Source organism: Myripristis murdjan, chromosome 23, assembly GCF_902150065.1.
Source record: "Myripristis murdjan chromosome 23, fMyrMur1.1, whole genome shotgun sequence".
Classification (NCBI taxonomy): Eukaryota; Metazoa; Chordata; class Actinopteri; order Holocentriformes; family Holocentridae; genus Myripristis; species Myripristis murdjan.
Genome location: NC_044002.1, coordinates 23,964,900 through 23,983,059, shown reverse-complemented (window position 1 = coordinate 23,983,059; position 18,160 = coordinate 23,964,900). Strand labels below are relative to the sequence as shown.

At 41.0% G+C, this 18,160-nt stretch overlaps 1 protein-coding gene across 1 annotated transcript in view; it reads right to left on the bottom strand.

Moving 5' to 3' along the window:
- The window catches only part of slc13a4 (solute carrier family 13 member 4), a 52,810-nt gene continuing 34,650 nt past the window's right edge, over positions 1-18,160 (bottom strand). Inside the window, exons 8-16 of the mRNA XM_030045871.1 lie at positions 17,772-17,956; positions 12,001-12,120; positions 10,871-10,972; positions 9,285-9,386; positions 8,278-8,390; positions 5,216-5,328; positions 4,588-4,749; positions 2,099-2,236; positions 1-384 (exon numbers count right to left, since the gene is read on the bottom strand). Of these exons, the coding sequence (XP_029901731.1) occupies positions 247-384; positions 2,099-2,236; positions 4,588-4,749; positions 5,216-5,328; positions 8,278-8,390; positions 9,285-9,386; positions 10,871-10,972; positions 12,001-12,120; positions 17,772-17,956 (1,173 nt within the window). The 3' untranslated portion in view covers positions 1-246. The remainder of the gene's footprint in view (positions 385-2,098; positions 2,237-4,587; positions 4,750-5,215; positions 5,329-8,277; positions 8,391-9,284; positions 9,387-10,870; positions 10,973-12,000; positions 12,121-17,771; positions 17,957-18,160) is intronic.

The window sequence follows — 18,160 nt, the reverse complement described above, 5'->3', positions numbered from 1 at the left end:
TGTAATCGCTCTCCCTCTCCCTCTCTCTCCTCTTCCTCCATCAGGTCCAGTCTACAGGTAATTGGTCTATTTAAGGGCTTATTTCTGAATATAGTGTCCCTCTTGAAATGCCACTTGTCATTTTTTTATTGTCTTTCCGCACAAGCCTCCAACTCTCTCTCTCTCTCTCTCTCTCTCTCTCTCTCTGTCCCTCTATCTATCTAATGATTTTCACCCTCATCCTCGAGCCTCTGGCCTCTTCTGTGGTTATAAGCTTCCGGTGACGTTCCTGGCCAGAGCCCAGGCGGGGAACTCGGTGAGGTTGAAGAGCGGAACGCCCCACGTGGTGATGGCCAACATCACCACCGCCACACCAATCAGGTTCACCCCGAAACCCGCTTTCACCTGGAGACAAGAGGACACCAGAGAACAGAGGGTTTTTTTTAACCTAGAAAAAAAAAAATCCTGAAATGTCCAAAACAGATGAGTGGAAATATCTCAATGATCTGGAGAAATGTCAGGTTAATGTCACACAAACACGCATGGATACAGTCCAATAGCGATTACATCACTACTGCACCTAAACGGTCACAATTTAATGTGTCTGAAAGATTTTCTTTAAAGAAGTCAGCAGATTTTTAACTGAATAATTTCTCAATTTGGCTTTTAATATTTTGTTTTTTTATACTATGCTTACTGGTCTATGTTTTTATTTTCCCTTATATATTTTAACATCTACTGTCTTTTTATAGTCTAAATTTAAAAACTTATTTTATTTATTTTATAAATTTAAAGTTTATTTTTTTATTTACCCTTGTTCTAACCATTTTTTTTTATATTGTATTGTAGTGTAAAGCACCTTGACTTGACTCAACTTGACCCATGTATGTAAAAGTGCTCTATAAATAAAGTCTATCATTATCCTTATTATTACTGTTATCAACAGCATTCCTGGTTATAACATAAAGCACATTTATTGGGAATAGTCAGCACAGTTGGTTGTTTCTCTGACCAATCAGATTGCTTGGATGAAATTTCTCATTTGTACAATCTAGTCATGACGAAGCGCCCCTGCGTCCTTGGACATGTTTGGGTTTCCGCCTTTGCCCATCCAGCAAAATATGTTTCCCTCGTTAAAGAGTGAAGGTGAAAAATGGAGCTCTTAGCGGCAATATTTAATCACGCTTTTGAAGAGACTTGTACAAATCAAATTTTTCTGTTCAAATTGTGACAGACAGCTTGAGAAACCGACGGCAGGAGGGAGGGTGGGTCTTATGGGTTATGTATAATTAGACTAGGGTGTGGATACCCGACCCAAGACCATCAAGACCCACTAGGACCCACTGGGATCCATTGGGACCCACCGGGAACCAACAGGTCGGGCCAGGTTTGGACAAAAAAATTATGTTCCGGTTAGGGTCGGGTTCCAGAAGGCTATTTCAGGCGGTCTAATATTACCTAGTGATGGAGAACGAGCAAAATCTCAGGCTCGGGTCGAGTTTGGACACAAATCAAAAAGCCTGTCGGGTTCGGGTTGGGCTCGGTTACTGTGTGTTCCCATCTCAGGTCGGGTTCAGACACAATCATGCAGCTTGATATGCACTCTTAATCAGACGGATGATTTTGATGCCTATCTTTGTCTATCAACCAACAGGCCAATCTCCAAAAAATGTGGGGCAATATTTTCAGTTTCGATTGTCCACTGCCTTGATTTGCTGCTTTCTGGACTGACATCACCCAGCATCCAAACAGTAGAAGGAATAAATTGAGCAAACAATCAAATCCACAGCATCTCAGTTGAAGGAGACGGGACACTCCTCTCTGTTGCAGCCCCATTTAAGCTGCAAAAACGAGTATAATTTTACATGAAAATCCTTCGTAGTGGAGGTTTGTCTTCCTGTTTTGTTGGTGTCCTAAGAGTTAAGAAATGAAAACTGCCTCTGTCCTGTGTCCTACGTCGGCTGTTGCACAACTGATCTTTGACACGCTGTACCCACAAGCCCTTTGAAGCTGCAGGTGCAGGGGCGGGAAGTCTGTTGTGTTATGCTGACTCTGCTTCTCCTTGTCTTTTTGTGTTTGTGTGAGTGTGTATGAATGTGTGTGTGTGCATGTATTGTACCATGTCGCTGATCTGCACGTGTCCGTAACTGAAGACGATGGCGTTGGGGGGGTTCCCCACTGGAAGCATGACCCCAAACGACACGCACATGGTGGAGGGAATCAGAGTGTGGAGGGGGTTGATATGGAGAGTCTCTGACTGGAGGAAAGAGATTAGAGAGAGAAAGAGAAATTAATCCTTTGACCAATTTGGCGATCATAATAAAACAACGAAGGTCTTGTTCCTTCATTATTTCATTTAATTAAAGTACATTTTTCAAAAGCAAACCACACTCATGAGTTTCTGAAAACGTGCTGTCAGAGGTGGACCGAAAGAACATCTAAATACGAAATAAATCTGTGTAGGATTTGAGGCTGTTTGGAGGATTTTATACTCTCTTGTCATACAATAAAATGGTTACCAAAAACTCTGTTGATTGTTGAGGTGGGAATCTTCAAGATCTTTGCTCGTATTTGTGACCAGCAGCTGATAAAAGCTGCTCTGCCTGTCATTTGGTCCCAAAACTGAAGGGTGCAATACCAATTCTGGCCACTATACACATACAGTATTTCCTCAAGTAGCGTCAGGGGAGCTGCAGAGGGTACCAGGCCTTTACCGGAGGCAGGCTTTTATTTGAGAAAGGCATTTACATCTAATTCCCTCTGTTTGATGACTAGATTTGCTCGTTTATTAGTATGACGCCTCCTTTTTGTCTTATGTGCTCCCGTTTGCTGTGTTAGAGTTTATGCTCTTAATACAAACTCAACACTTCCTGTATCCTATTTCAAATTAAGAGCCCGCTTGAATTTCTGTGGAAAGAATCCATGCATTACTTAACAAGGCCTTTATTGTGACATATTTGCAAGGCAATGTTGTGGAAAATTCAATACAGGCAGTACTTCAAATGTAGCTGCTGCCATCTTGTGGCTTTAGTACATTTCTCAAAAATATAGTTACACTGAGACACAGTGACTTAATGAGAAAGTGTTGAAAATACCATGGTTGTATTGTTAAATTTATTAAACTAAACTGGTAGAAATGTCCGTTATGCTTAACTGGCAATGCACATTACGTGAAAGTCACCGGAAATTTAGGAAATGCTACTGGAGCTGGAATTACCGCGGCTGCTGGCACCAGACTGCCCTGCAATGGATCCTCATTAAAGAGTAACTCAACACTACATCACATAAGGCAGAAAACATCTGCTGCACTGCCCCCTAGGGGTTGAAACTGTCAGCAATGTGGCACAGGTATTTTTAGCAGCTCTCAATGGCAAAGTTACTGTGGCTATAACACTGAGTGGGTGAGGCCAAAGTTTCCACCACTAGAGGGCAGTGCAGCAGAAATATAATGCTATTGTTTTTACCAACAGCCTGTATTTAGGGCAATTCCTTTATTTCTTTGTGCCAACAACGCCGCCGGCCATTATTGGAGCCCCGGATTTTAATTGAGTACCATCTTTTATTTGAGGAAGTACGCTAAATGAGGGGCGCTGTTGTGTTGCATGCATGCTTAAAGAGTGACTTAACCCTAAAACCCAAATCTGTGCAAAGCCTGACCTCTAATGGTTAAAAGTAGGATCCCTGGTTTTGGTGGCAGGCAATGACACCACCTATATTCAAGGCAAGAAACACACAACGCTGTTGGTGAATTTTAAGATTCAGCCACTGATTTGATCTGCACCGCCTAACTTTGACAGTTTGCCCAGACTTTTTTGAGCCAAGGACGTTCCAGCTCCTCCAAGAGCAATGCTCATCAAAAGCCAGACAAGCTTGTGTGTGTCATCGGTCTCCGGGGAAACCTCCCTTTGACTGAAGTGTCTCGGAACAATTTTATTCCAGAAAAATGGGAAAACGTCCTCCCTGCCTCGTCTCTGCACAGACGACAGCTCAATGGGCTCAGTGATGGCAGAAATATGGCAAAAAAAACCTGATAATTATTAACCAATAGTTAGTTGTTTTGCATGTTTTTCCCATTTGTGTCCACAAGAGGGAGTGAAGTTGAGACTTGTGGTATGTTTAATTGGATTTGGCCTTCAACAGAAACCATACGTAACCAAATATATATATACTGATCAATACACACTACTATACATTCTATCCTACTCAGTGGACGATATGGGTATATTTTACTCTATATTTTATTCAGGAACAAGGAGATCCTGCTGATTTTATCCCAGAATCACAATATTATATATTGCAATGCCTCTTCAAAGTCCAGATGCTGAGGAGAAGATTGTGATTCTGGGCTCAAACCAGCAGGATTTCCTTCTGACTGAATCCCACAGGAGAAGAGAAACTAGTTTTCCCAGTTTTTTTATGCATAAAATTCCGACTTAAATCTCCAAATTTCTGAACATCTATATTTTATCATTTAAAAACTAAATATCAAACTGTGCCTCATTTTTAAAATCACATTTGCATCATCTCCTGAAAAAGTGTAATGTGTGTTAAGACTGTGAAGAAAGAAGTGTATGTGTGTGTGTGTGTGTGTGTGTGTGTGTGTCGCACCAGTGCAGACAGGATGGGCAGGAAGACGGTGAGAGTCGCCGGGTTGGAGGCGAACTCGGTGACGGCCGACACCAGCAGGCAGGCGAGCAGCGTGACGGCCCAGGGAGGGAGGCCGCTCATCGGCTCCAGCTGCCGGCCGATCCACACCGACAGGCCTGACACCTGCACACACACACACACACACACACACACGTACAGATAAATGTCAACACACATAGACCCAAAGCCATTTATTTAAATAATTACCATCATGATAAATTAAATAAATGTTTTAATAAAAAGTCACACTTTAGCGCCCCCTGTGGCCAAAGTTTAGATTTATTTTATTTTTTGTAAACCCATAAACTGTACGCTTTTATATAAAGGTGTATTGGAGCCATTGTAGGGAGAAAAAAAAAATTAGGAGCGTTTTTCTTGTAAATTTGTGACTGCATAATCTTAACATTTCAAGCTTTTATTTCTCATAAATCTACATCATTAGTTGCTTTCTGAGTTTTTATTATCTGTTTTTTCTCTGAATATTCCCCCCTCCCTTGGCTCCAAAAAACACACAGGTAAGAGCTTCTCTCTCTCTCTCTCTCTCTCTCACACACACACACACACACACACACACACACACACTCAGTACCTTGCACCCGGCAGCCAGAGCGTAGCCTCCACCGACCAGGATGACGATTTCCCACGGCATCAGCCTCTGGAAGTCCTTCCAGGTGATCATGGGAGCCAGAGGGTCATCATCATCTGACGGACAGAAACACAGAAACACCTGAAGTGCCTTTTCAAACACAAACAATGTGCTACGACCCATTTTAAATAAAACAGTTGCATATATTTATGGAGCGATTTGATATGACGGTGTAATCGGGCCATTGTGAGGAGAAAAAAAATACAGAGCCAGGAGAAGAGAGAGTGATATTCTGAGAAAAAATGCGCAGAACATGTGAGATTAAATTCATAAATCCACAAGAAAAAAATAAGCTATTCTCTGAGCTTAAAGTGGTAAATTTACGAGAAAATAGCATAAACAGTAAACTCAGAAATTTATGAGGAAAAAAACTTGACCTAAAAAAAAATGTTTTTTTCTTGTAAAGTTGATTACAATGTAATCATTTTCAAGTTTTTTTTTCTCATAAATTTTGAGTTTTTCCCCAATATTTTCCCACCTCCTCTCCTCTGGCTTCATAATTTTCCCCCCTACAAAGGCCCTAATATGCTGTCATATTTTGAAGAAGAAATACACTTGTCACAAGGGCCAAAAGATTCTTCTACCCTCATGTTTTTTTCAGTGAATGTTGAGGTGCTAGCATGGATTTAATAGAATGTAAACCCACCTAGACTGAGCGTAAACCCAGCATGAGTTTTTATGGTATTTATCCATAGTATTAATCCTAGTAAAAGTTATTAAATTAAGGGAAAAGCAAAAATCATTGCTTACAAATATAGCTAGTTTTTGTTTATACTTGAGTTATTTGTGTTATGAAGATCACCACATGGTTATCACACTTTATTACAGTGTTTGTATAGGGTTAGGAATGTTAGGAATGTGGATTTAGGTAATTTCAGAGCTGTAGTTACCACCTATGACCAGCAGGGGGAGACAGTGCAGCATTCATTTTATTACTAACAGAACCTGGGCATGCACAGGCCTGGGAGCTGAATTAACTTTGTATATTATGTATTTATTTGTGGTTTATTTGGTAGGGACACATACAGTGTACACAGAGTTATCTTATGCGAGCCTACAGAGTTTAGAAGTGATACTAATTCGCGACACCCATCCCAAGACATGGCTTTTGTGAAAGTTTTATGCTAAGGTTTCCATTTTTATTTGGATATGAGTGTTGAAATCAAAATACTAAGAACTAATGGAGCGCCAGGGCAACAATAAGTCACAAACATGGCATCATGTGGTAATAAAATGTATGTTCTGGGCTTGTTATGTCATGTTAAGTCATGCTATGTTATTGTTATTCCATATGACAATTAATATTATTTGTTCTTAGACTTAGACTTAGACTTTCTTTATTGTCATTGCACAAAAAAAAAAAAAAAAACACAGCAGTGAGTTTTTTGCAACAAAATGTCGTTGCTTGGCTTCCGGATTACAACAGAGATGGAATTGTGGGGCAGTTTAAATAATTAAAATATAATCTATATAACTAGTGCTATAACTGTTATATTATTCTGTCTTATGTCATGCTATCTTACATCATTCCATATTACTACTCTAAATTATATTACATTATTCTACACTGTTACATTATGTTATGTTTGGCCGGCCCAACACGTAAGCGGACTAAGCGCCTGCTCAGGTCCCCCATGGCCACCAGGGGGCCCCCAAGAGCACCATTCAAATCAAATTCTGCCCCATCAAGGCTCAGGCCAGCTCTATAATTGTGTCATGTTGTGTCATATTACTGCCTTGTGTTTTGCTATATTGTGCTATGGTATGGTATTTTGTAACCTTTCTGTTTTTAGTATTTATATATTCATGTGTTTATTGTGCATTGTGTTGTGTTGTTCTGTGTTGTGTTCAGGTTCCGGTTTATTTCAAGGTCTTCGTCACATCACAGTCTTGAATGACTTAAAGGCCCACAGGTTTATAGAAGACAAAACTTAAACCAAAACGCCCTCAGGGTGTCGGTGCTGGGACGCTAACCCTGACCCACATCACACACATCACACTTTTCCAGGCCTCTGCTGTTTTTCTGCTGTGTTTTGAACATGAACCAGTGACTCCGTGACCCAGCGAGCTGCAGCACGCCGAGCAGCCAAACACACTGTGAGAGCAACACTGACAGAGCTCGTGAGTAAATATCCTGAATAAAAAAAAAAAAAAAAAAAAAAAAAACACCTTCATGGCCGTGGTGCGGTTGCATGTCTCTGCTGAGCGGCACTGCACTTTATTAACCCGGGAAAATGTTTGTTGTGGCTGAGACTCTGAGCTTGGGACTCGCTTATTTTGAATAATGAAAAAATTAATTCACCCAGCAACCTTGATCCATATGTTGGTGATTTTGCACGGCATCAGGAAGCTCTGAAACATCTTTCTTCTCAATATAAAAGAAAAAAAAAAAAACAGCCTTCTTTAATTTTCCAAAAAAGTTCCTTCAGTCTGATTTTGTATACGAGGTTATGAAGTTCTTATATACAGACTGGACGCTGCTTTTGGTCGAAACAGGTAAACAAACAGAAGCACATGTTCTGTATACAAGGACATCATAACCTGTATAACTGTAGAATAATGGTGTGCATAGGTATACTTTCACATATTCTCACTTTCTTGTTTTAGTATATATTGTTGAAATACTATTGTAGGAATAATGCACTTTTTAAAAACACATTTCTAATGCACGTATTTTTAAAATTTCTTATTTTTTCCCTTTCTATATCTTTTAATTTCACTTATTTTATATATATATCTGATTCTGATTCAATTTTGTTGTGGATTTATATTGTATTTTTCTTTATTTTTTCCCCCTAAAAGCTGTACGTAGTGTCCCCACACAGATCAATAAAGTTTAATCTTATTTATTTGTTTGTTTATCTAATTGGCAGACCCTGAATAACTCCTGGTGGAAGTCAGTTCAGGTTACGTCTCTGTGCTCCGCCCGCCTGGCGCTCCACGGAGGGTAAACCAAACATTTACATATATATCAAACGCTGCTAGATGCAGAGCCGGGTCCTGACCTCTGTTCCTGCAGCTGGAGGAGGACGAGGAGGAGAAGGGTCGTCTGGCAGGGATGAGGAAGAGCAGGAAGCCCAGCAGGACGGAGACCGTCGCATCGGTCCTGTAGCCTTTCCTGGAAAAAAAAAAAAAATAAAAAAAAAAATAAAAGACACAAAGTTGTGTCTGACATAAAGTGTTTCTGTGCTATTTAGTGCTAAGATGTTTTTTTTTTTTTTTCCTCAGGAACTCTCTTTGTTTTTCCTTGTTTTTGTGTCATTCAGCTGTCACTACTGTGTCGACAAGACTTTACACTTTTCAAAACCCAGTAAACAAAGTAAATAAACAAAATAAAACAAAACAAAACAAAAAAATACAGATGATGAAAACAGAAATAAAAAAGTGAATAATAATAATAATAGTAATAATAATAATGAATGAATGAATAAATAAGCTAATAAATAAACAAACAAATTAAATTAAATTAAATACAGATGATGAAAACAGAAACAAAAAATTTAAAAAATGCAAATAATAATAAATAAATAAATAAAAAGCAAATAAATAGGCAAACATAAAATTAAATAAAATAAATTTAAAAATGAAATAAAATAAGAAATAAAACAGAAATAAAGGACAAAAACACACATAATTAATCTGCAATGGATTTAAAACTTGTAACTAGAAAGTAATTCTACAGTTTGTAACTCAAATTTAAACGTAAATCTATAGTGTGAAAATCCATAATGTATATATAATGTAATTTAAATATATACAAATGCAGAATAATGTAAAAATCTACAGACAAAGTTTACTGCTGATTATATTAGTCAAGGGTGTGCGTGTGTGTGTGTGTGTGTGTGTGTGTGAGTGTGTGAGATTGTGTGTATTTATATATTTCCCACTGACATCACTCATTGCCCAAAGCCGTTGGTCACCGGCTGCGGTTGCTGCCTGAACACCGGACCACAAACCCCTGTTATTTGGTTACCCAGAATGCCGTGCTTTGCGGCGGCGTGTCGGTACGTACTTCTCAAAGAGCGACGTCCAGCCGGGCACGAAGCCGGGCTCTCTGGTGAACCACAGCAGAGTCATCAGGACGAAGAAAACCCCCGTCACCACCTCTGGGTAGCTGATGCACACACACACACACACACACACACACACACACACACACATGCACACACACATGCACAAAGTCCCATGAGCAGCGATTACAGGAGTGTCAGGTCGGGTTGGGTAAGAAAGAAAAAACAGATTCAAATGTAAAAATTCCTCTAAAAATGTCTAAAGGAAAACTGTTATATATTTCAGTGTGTTTCCATGGCAACACGAAGCATCATTTTCTTGATAGAAGTAAACCGTCTTCGGCCCGTTCTCAATCCCAGGTCGTCAAATACCGACACCTTGGGAAGCAAAACGTTTCCCCGCTTAGGGACTATTTTCCATGGCGGAGGAAGAAGAAGAGGAGGAGGAGGAGGGAGCATTTCAGTGTGAAAAAGTCCTGAAAAGCCAACAGTGCTGCTGCTTTTAGGAAAACTCATGTGGAGGACTTTATTCCGCTGATGGAAAACTGGAGTGAAGAAAGTGTGAAGGCTCTGAAAGTTCATGTTCATATCGTCGTGGAATGAATGGAAACCAGCGGCGGGAGGAGAAATGATACGGCGGCTCTGAAACACCATCGCTCAAGTTTATACATTTTGAAGATGTTAAACTAAAAAAATACGAGTTCTCTAACATTAGATCTGCTCACGCTCTCATCTCGTGGGTTTCCTTTGTTATAAATGAACAAACAGTTCAAAAACAACTTTAAATGACTTTTCTTTTTTGTTATTTTGTTTTTTTTACAGTGCACTTCTCTTTTTTTTTTTTTTTTTTTTGCTCATCACATCGTCCCATTGTGGCCCTGCTAGAAAATTCCATGACTTTTCCATGACTTTCCACAATTAGTCCACATACAGAAATGTGAAACGTGCAGAAAATGTGTCTGCTGTTCACACAGTTTTTGGAAAGTTGGCCGTCCACACCCAAACTGAAAAATGTTTACGTTTATTGAACAGACATGCACATAACAACATGCCCTGTTCGTTTTTTTAGGTTCCAGTCAGGATCACCCGTGTGTTATATGTCATATGTCATGAAATCCTCCCTGTTTTCTCTGCTACGTCCCAATGCCAAACCAGCATTTCCAAATTCATGCTGGTGAAAACCTAAAAATATCTGGTGGACAAAAACACCGTTTAAGTGTGGACAGAAAGTGGCAAAGTGGAGAAACAAAGCTGCGTTTTCAGATTTCTCCGGATACGCGTGAACTCATCATGAATCTCTGCGCTTCCATGAGCTGAAAGCGTTCTGTTTTTCAGTGTGAAAACCGACAAATTCAGTGAGCGTTGGAAACAAATTCAGAAATACATCGTGCCATGATCCTGTGAAATCTTTCCATAAAACTCTGTGACTATTTCCAAAGAACTGATCAAATTCCCAGGTGTTGCGTGTCTGGAATGTGACCTTCAAAATAATATATTAGGCGTGGGAATCGTGGTCAAACACAGCTAGGAAAGAGAAACCACACATATTGACACACACACACACACACACACACACACACATACACACCTGATGGGCCCCAGCTTGGCGTACTCCTCGTGGATCCTCCTCTCGGACAGCATCTCCCTCCTGGTTTTGCGTTTCTTACTCAGCGAGCACGTTTCCCTGAAGCTGCACGCGACAACACAAACCACACGGTGACACAGGGATTACCCTGAGCCCGCGCTGATAACCTGCCATTATTATGTTCTGCACACACGGCATGCACGGTGCACACACACACACACACACACACCTGCACACGAGCATGAGGTCACACTCTGTATGTGAAAGGTGGAACTCGGACAAATGTAATGCTAAAGGCGTAACTGGGTCGATGAATTTGTCTTTAAATTAGATTTTGTTTTGTTTTGATGGAGACGAAGGCAGCGCTTTAATTAAAACGCACTCTTGATGTGATAAAAGCAGAAGAGGTGCTCATTTTAATAAAAACAGCAGCGCTTTTGTCAAATCACATCAAACCACGCATTGTGCTGTTCCCTTTCCTCCTTCTCTCTCTCGTTTTTTCCCCTTCTCTCTCTCTCTCTCTCTCAGCTCGGTTCAATTGGCTTTACTGACATCACATCAATCAGACATGTTGCCAAAGTGAAAATAATCTCATCTAAACAATAAAATATGAATGGAGAATAATAAAATCTGTCATAACGGTAATGGAAAAATGTACAAACAGTGCACACACAGGGGCGGATCTACCAGGGTGGCCTGGGCTGGCAGCTGCCACCCCAGTTTGGGAAATCTAATTAGAAAAAAAAAAAAAAAGGTAGTTGCTGGTCGGAAGTTTACAAGACTGAAACTCTGCTGTCCGAGGGCAAGTGAATGTGGCGTGAGATGAGACAGTGGCAGGTGCTGTTCCTCTATCTACCCTGTAAAATTTCCATGCCACCGTTCAGCCCCCCCCTTCAATATTTCTCGAGGTCCGCCCCGTATATACACACACATACACATGAAAAATAAATAACAACAGCCTAATGTAAAAATTTTGGTTCATAAAGCGCCTTGGGATAACTTCTGCTGTGATTTGACGCTGTGCAAGTAAAACTGAACTGAACTGAATTCAGTTCAAGTATATGTAATTAGTAGTTTTGGCCACTGGTTGCATACAGACACACACACACACACACACACACACACACACTCACTTGCAGCCGAGGAAGAGGAAGTGCAGCCACAGCCAGGTGAGGAACAGCATGATGATGGCGATGGGGAAGCTGAAGATGAACCAGGTGCCGAAGTTTATCACCTTCGCATCCGGATAGCGACTGGAGAGAGAGAGAGAGAGGGAGAGAGAGAGAGAGAGAGAGAGTGAGAGAGAGATTGCATCTATTGTTTATATACTGGCATCCATGGTTACCGTCCAACAGAAAAAGCATTGACTTTGAATATGTTTTGGTAAAACTCAATTTAAAAATGATGTGTTTTTTTTGGTGTTGAATTCCACATAAACAAACAAACAAACAAACAAACAAACAAACAAAAATAGTCACACCAACATTAAAGCTATAGTAATTAAAATCTTGTTAACGAGGACCATTTTTAAAACAGGAAGAGGGCGCTGTTGTTCCAGAGCAAACGGAGCCAAAGTGAAAGACTGATAGAAAAATCTTCCACTTTGTTGGTTCTGCTTTTTGACATTTTTCAGAATTTCACAATAAAAGCCGCACAATGAAACCTGCAGCGAGGACCGTTTAGACTCAACCGGCAAAAAATGTGGAATAAGTGTGGACAAAGAGAACCATGTAGACTCAACCATTATATTATGTGTTTATCCCACACGTGTCAGTTGAGTCTACAGGGTCCTCACTACAGTTGAGTGTAATGCCCCTTTAAAAGCATGTAGAGCTCAGTCACTTTTACTGCCAGGACATTTGACATGAGACACTTTGGACTTTTACTGCAGGAGATTTTTACTGCACTACTTCTACTTCTACTGCAGTCACATACCAGCAGAGGAACAGTACTTCTACTTCTACTGCAGTCACATACCAGCAGAGGAACAGTACTTCTACTTCTACTACAGTCAAATACCAGCAGAGGAACAGTACTTCTACTTCTACTGCAGTCACATACCAGCAGAGGAACAGTACTTCTACTTCTACTGCAGTCACATACCAGCAGAGGAACAGTACTTCTACTTCTACTGCAGTCACATACCAGCAGAGGAACAGTACTTCTACTTCTACTGCAGTCACATACCAGCAGAGGAACAGTACTTCTACTTGCAGTACTCTTCCCACCGCTGACTCTCTGTTGCATAAACCCTCTGGTCTTGTGTGTTTGCTCTCAGTGACAGCTGCTGTGCCTCCCGTCCTCTTATCGCTGCAGCAGCCGGCCGCCTGCAGCTGATAAGAGCCGACTCAGCAGAAGCACCTCTGCTCTCCGCCGCTACGACGATGGAGACGTTCAAGAAAACCACCGGGAATAAACTCTGCCTGCCCCAGCCTCTCAACAGATCCGGCAAAAGCATGAATTGCAACCTCATTTTACTATAATACCCTTTTCCGACCTCTCCACACTGAGAACAGATGTTGGACATCATTTCCACCTCTGTACGCCCAGTGGTTTGATTCCCATTGGTAGCATTTCATGTTAGCTTAGCATAAAGACTTGAAGTCTATGGGAGTCGTTAGCCTGGCTCCGTCAAAGTGAAGAAATACACCAAATGCCACCCACAGGAACCGAACCACTGGACGTACAGAGGCGAACATGGTGTCCAACATCTGGTCTCGGCGTGGGGAAGTCAGAAAAATGGTGTTTTGCCCAAAATGTTCTTTTAATAATGACCCCAGTGATGCCTTTTATCACCTGATTATTTTATTTCCTCGCCTCCCTGCGTGATTCTAACAGGCCAGCTCTCGCTGTCCAAACTGTTGCGTCACTCAGATCTGTTCGAGTCGAGCGGCGATAAAGCGTGTTTGCTCAGACACGCTCGGCCGGGCTCTGACAGCACAGCGCCGCTCAGACACTAAGTGGGGCAAAGGTGACGCTCAGAGGCGGCGAGCATGAAAAGCCCCCGGTCCCGCCTTCAAAAACCCCCACACGTCTGCGACAGTCTGGCTTGATTTACACAATCAAAATACAATACAATCAAAATGAAGAAGACAAAAAGAAGCCCGGTGTGAGGTGGACAAAGAAAAACAAAATCATTAAGATGACAAAAACAATGACCAGCAATATGGAAAATTAGGTGAACTATGACCCAGTTTCTAATCATCATGAAGCCACAAACAATTTTTTTTTTTTTGGTATATTTTTGGCACTGGTGGCAATTTAAAGGACTAATGCAAAAAGTTCAGGAAAGGTATTCTGTAAATGCCTGCAACAGGTATTTTACAACACAAATATATTATAAATTAGTAAAATATATATATATATATATATATATATATATATGCGGCTTATATGAAACAGTAAATAAATTATGTGCAAACTGCATCTGCATGAGGAAAATGTTTGTTCTAATGTGCAAAGCAAAGAGATTCTCATTTTAGTTTAGGTGGTATTTTAAAAAGACAGGATGGTTTAGTTTAGTTTTGTCACAAAATAATTAGATCACTAGATGAATGCTTTTTGTCATAGCCCAGTGTTTGATTGTTTTAATTACACTGATATTTCCATCAGACATGAATGCATTCACTCCTTGTCAAATATTTGTTGGGAAAGAACATAAACTACTGAAAAAATAAATAAAGGAGGATTAATTTGTGTGTAAAATGACATTATCTGCCCAGAGGGAATGAGCTACAACTGTAAAGAAATGCTGAAGTTCTGTGAAGTGTGTGTGTGTGTGTGTGTGTGTGTAGGGGTCAAGTTGAACGCTTGGCCTGGTCTTACGAGTGTGGGCTTGTTGTAGTAAATCTGCCTCAGCAGCACAGAAACAAATGTTTTCACCGACGATTCCCCCTGACCAACCTGAACACACACACACACACACACACACACACACACACACATACCGACCTAAATACTTTGGGCTCCCTCACTCACAGCGTTGGACCTCGGGCTGTTTGCGTCTTGTGTTACGTAAAAGTGGCTTGCAGTGCATTTGTGTGTTTATTTTTTTTATACTTAACAAAAAATAAAACATATATAAGAACTGGAACCGCTGCATTTGTGTTTTCTTGTTGCTATAAAACCATAAAATCATCAGTGTAGAGGGCAGAAGGTCTGGTAAAATCTGAGTGAAAATGTGAATCTGGGCGTTGCTGAGAGAATATTCCCTGTAAATCAAAGACTTGAAGCTGCACCAGAAAGGATTTTTGTGTAAAAAAATAAACTTGTTTTTAGGCCGTAATCATAAAGGACACACTTGTGGATCCACAGCAGACGCTTCTTCTCCAAATTATGTGCCTCATGTTTTGGACTTTTAGCTAAGTAATGTTGACGTTGCATTGACTTTCCTAACCTTAACCAAGTCGCTGATGAAAGATAAGCCAATGGAAGAGGCTAAAACTGATGATTGACAGGTGAAAGGCTCATTTATGCTCCTTTTACGCATGAAAATAAACACGTCTGTTTCAAATGATGTCCTTTATGTCAGCATGCATGTTCAGCAGTAAATCCACTAGAGGGCAGCGCAGAGTCAAAAGGTTCTGACAACAGCAAACATGGTGACGGTGGAGGAGGTCGTTATAATGGAGCTGCGTCAAAGAGGCAGGAGGACGGCGGTCTGTGAGGTCATTAAACACATCACCGCAAGAGGACGGAGGTCTGTGAGGTCATTAAACACATCACCGCAAGAGGACGGCGATCTGCGAGGTCATTAAACACATCATCAAAGGAGGATGGCGGTCTGTGAGGTCAGTAAAAACATCACTGCAAGAGGATGGAGGTCTGTGAGGTCATTAAACGCATCACCAAAAGAGGACAGTGGTCTGTAAGGTCAGTAAACGCATCACTGCAGGAGGACGGCAGTCTGCAAGGTCATTAAACACATCGCCACAGGAGGACGGCGGTCTGTGAGGTCAGTAAACGCATCGCCGCGGGAGGACGGCAGTCTGCGAGGTCATTAAACACATCACCAAAGGAGGACGGCGGTCTGTGAGGTCAGTAAACGCATCGCCGCGGGAGGACGGCGGTCTGCGAGGTCAGTAAATGCATCGCCAAGGAGGACGGCGGTCTGTGAGGTCATTAAACGCATCACCAAAAGAGGACAGTGGTCTGTGAGGTCAGTAAACGCATCACCGCAGGAAGACGGCGGTCTGTGAGGTCATTAAATGCATCACTACAGGAGGACGGACTTCTCTTTTCTCTAATATTATCAGTTTTTTAAATTTCAGTGTATTTTGTGAACCAGTAGGTGTGAACACAGATTTTAATCAATAAAAGCATCATATTAAAATGCCTTTCTCTCTTAACTATTGATTTTAAGGTGTACAAGCTGCCTCCCTGTGTTTAAGCCCCGCCCCAACATCCTGTTTCATCAGGACATACATCAAATTACCGCGAGGACGTAAAATGCCATTTCAGCGTTAATTCAAGTTTGCTTCGTCTTTCAGGAACAGAAAATGTGTCTTGTGTGACACTGACCTTAAATGTCCACTTTAAGGCCTCTGAGATGTCGCAGATTTGCTCACTACAGCTTTTTAAAAAATGTGCTGTTATCTCTCGCCGCCACTTGAGGCCGCCAACGTGCACAAGTGCAGTTTTTCGTAACAGGATGAACAAAGTCGAGAAGCGGAGGCGACGAAAATCTACACGAGCTGATCTCACATGCCTTTCGGATGGAGCGTTAAGTGATATGATTACCTTAAACACAGAAACTTAATGTTATCTCAACTTACATTAATATTCTTCAATGCTTTTGACTTCATTAATATTGCTATTTAATGTTTTATATTTCTGGAAATGTTTTTTTGTCTTCTCTATTTCAGCAACTCGACTTTCTCCTGCTGAGAGAGAGAGCAAAGTGTGTGTATTCTGAACGTGCAATATTTTGGATTTTTACAATATTTGCAGCTTGGATTGACTGCTATTCATGGCGACATCCTGCCAGGGCCTCTGACACACACACACACACACACACACACACACACACACACAGAATCATAACCTTTGTCCAACGAGACATGAACGAGGCCATTTTGCGGGGCTTAACGCTGCGGCTGAAGGAAATCGGCTTTGTGAGGATTGTTGAGGCTGATTAGTTTGATCTCAGAGGCCAGACGCTGAGTTTAGCAGGAAGTGATGAGCCCATGGACCCGACTGAACTCCCCCAGACAGACCGGCACATCAGCCAGTGCAATCAATCGATCTGATCGATTCATCAATCAACAGAGCAATATCATCAAAAATTATGACCCCTTTGAAACCTGAGAAAATTAACTTGATTTCTTAAAAAAAAAATACTGTAACACAGGTAAAAAAAAAATGCTTTGTTAAAAAAGAGGAGAAAATGTGATACACAAAAAAACCAAAAAAAAAAAAAAAAAAAAAAATGTAACATGGGTAAATAAAAAAAAAAAAAAAAGGCAAAAAATGACTTGATTTCTTTATAAAAATAAAAATAAAAAAACATGGGAAAAAACACAATTAAAAAAACACAAAAATATACTGTGACATGGGTTAAAAAAATAAACATGATCAGTAAAGTAGCAAAAAACACCAGAAAATTAGCAAAAAAAAAAAAAAAAAAAAAAAATCCCCAAAAATGCACCAAAAATACTCTAAACTGTAAATAGACTACATGCAGCTCGTGAAGCTCATGTGCAGCAGGAAGTGTGGTTATATAAATGTCTGATATAAACACAAATACGACGCTCTGACAGTGCAGACACTCAAATCAGCCTCACAAATAGCGGGTCTTTAATTAATACAACTTTATGGCTGTTCGTCTCCACAGCATTGATGATTTTTGCTCAGGATCTGGTCCATAACACCCTGTGTGTGTGTGTGTGTGTGTGCGTGTGCCTACGTGTTAAACTGCTCGGCGAAGATGAGGTTGGTGGACGTTCCCGTGATGGTGATGAGTCCCCCGATGGTGGCCGCGTAGGTGATGCTGAGCGACAGGCACTTGCAGATCATGTGATCCCTCTTGGTGGGATACTGCGAGTCCCTCCGCGCCTTCACCCGCTTCACGTTGGGGATGTCGATCGCCACCTGAGGGGGGGGGAGAGAGAGAGAGAGAGAGAAGTTTGAACAGATTTCAATCCACGCAGTCAAACCTGATTTTAGTCGTGCAAATATTTCTCAGAGGGAGACCTCCTCTGGATGCTGAAATAATCCGATTGGTTGACTGAAACCAAAGTGGGTGGAGCCAAAAATCAGTTTGTAGAAACTCAAGAAGTCTGACAAGTGAAGTCT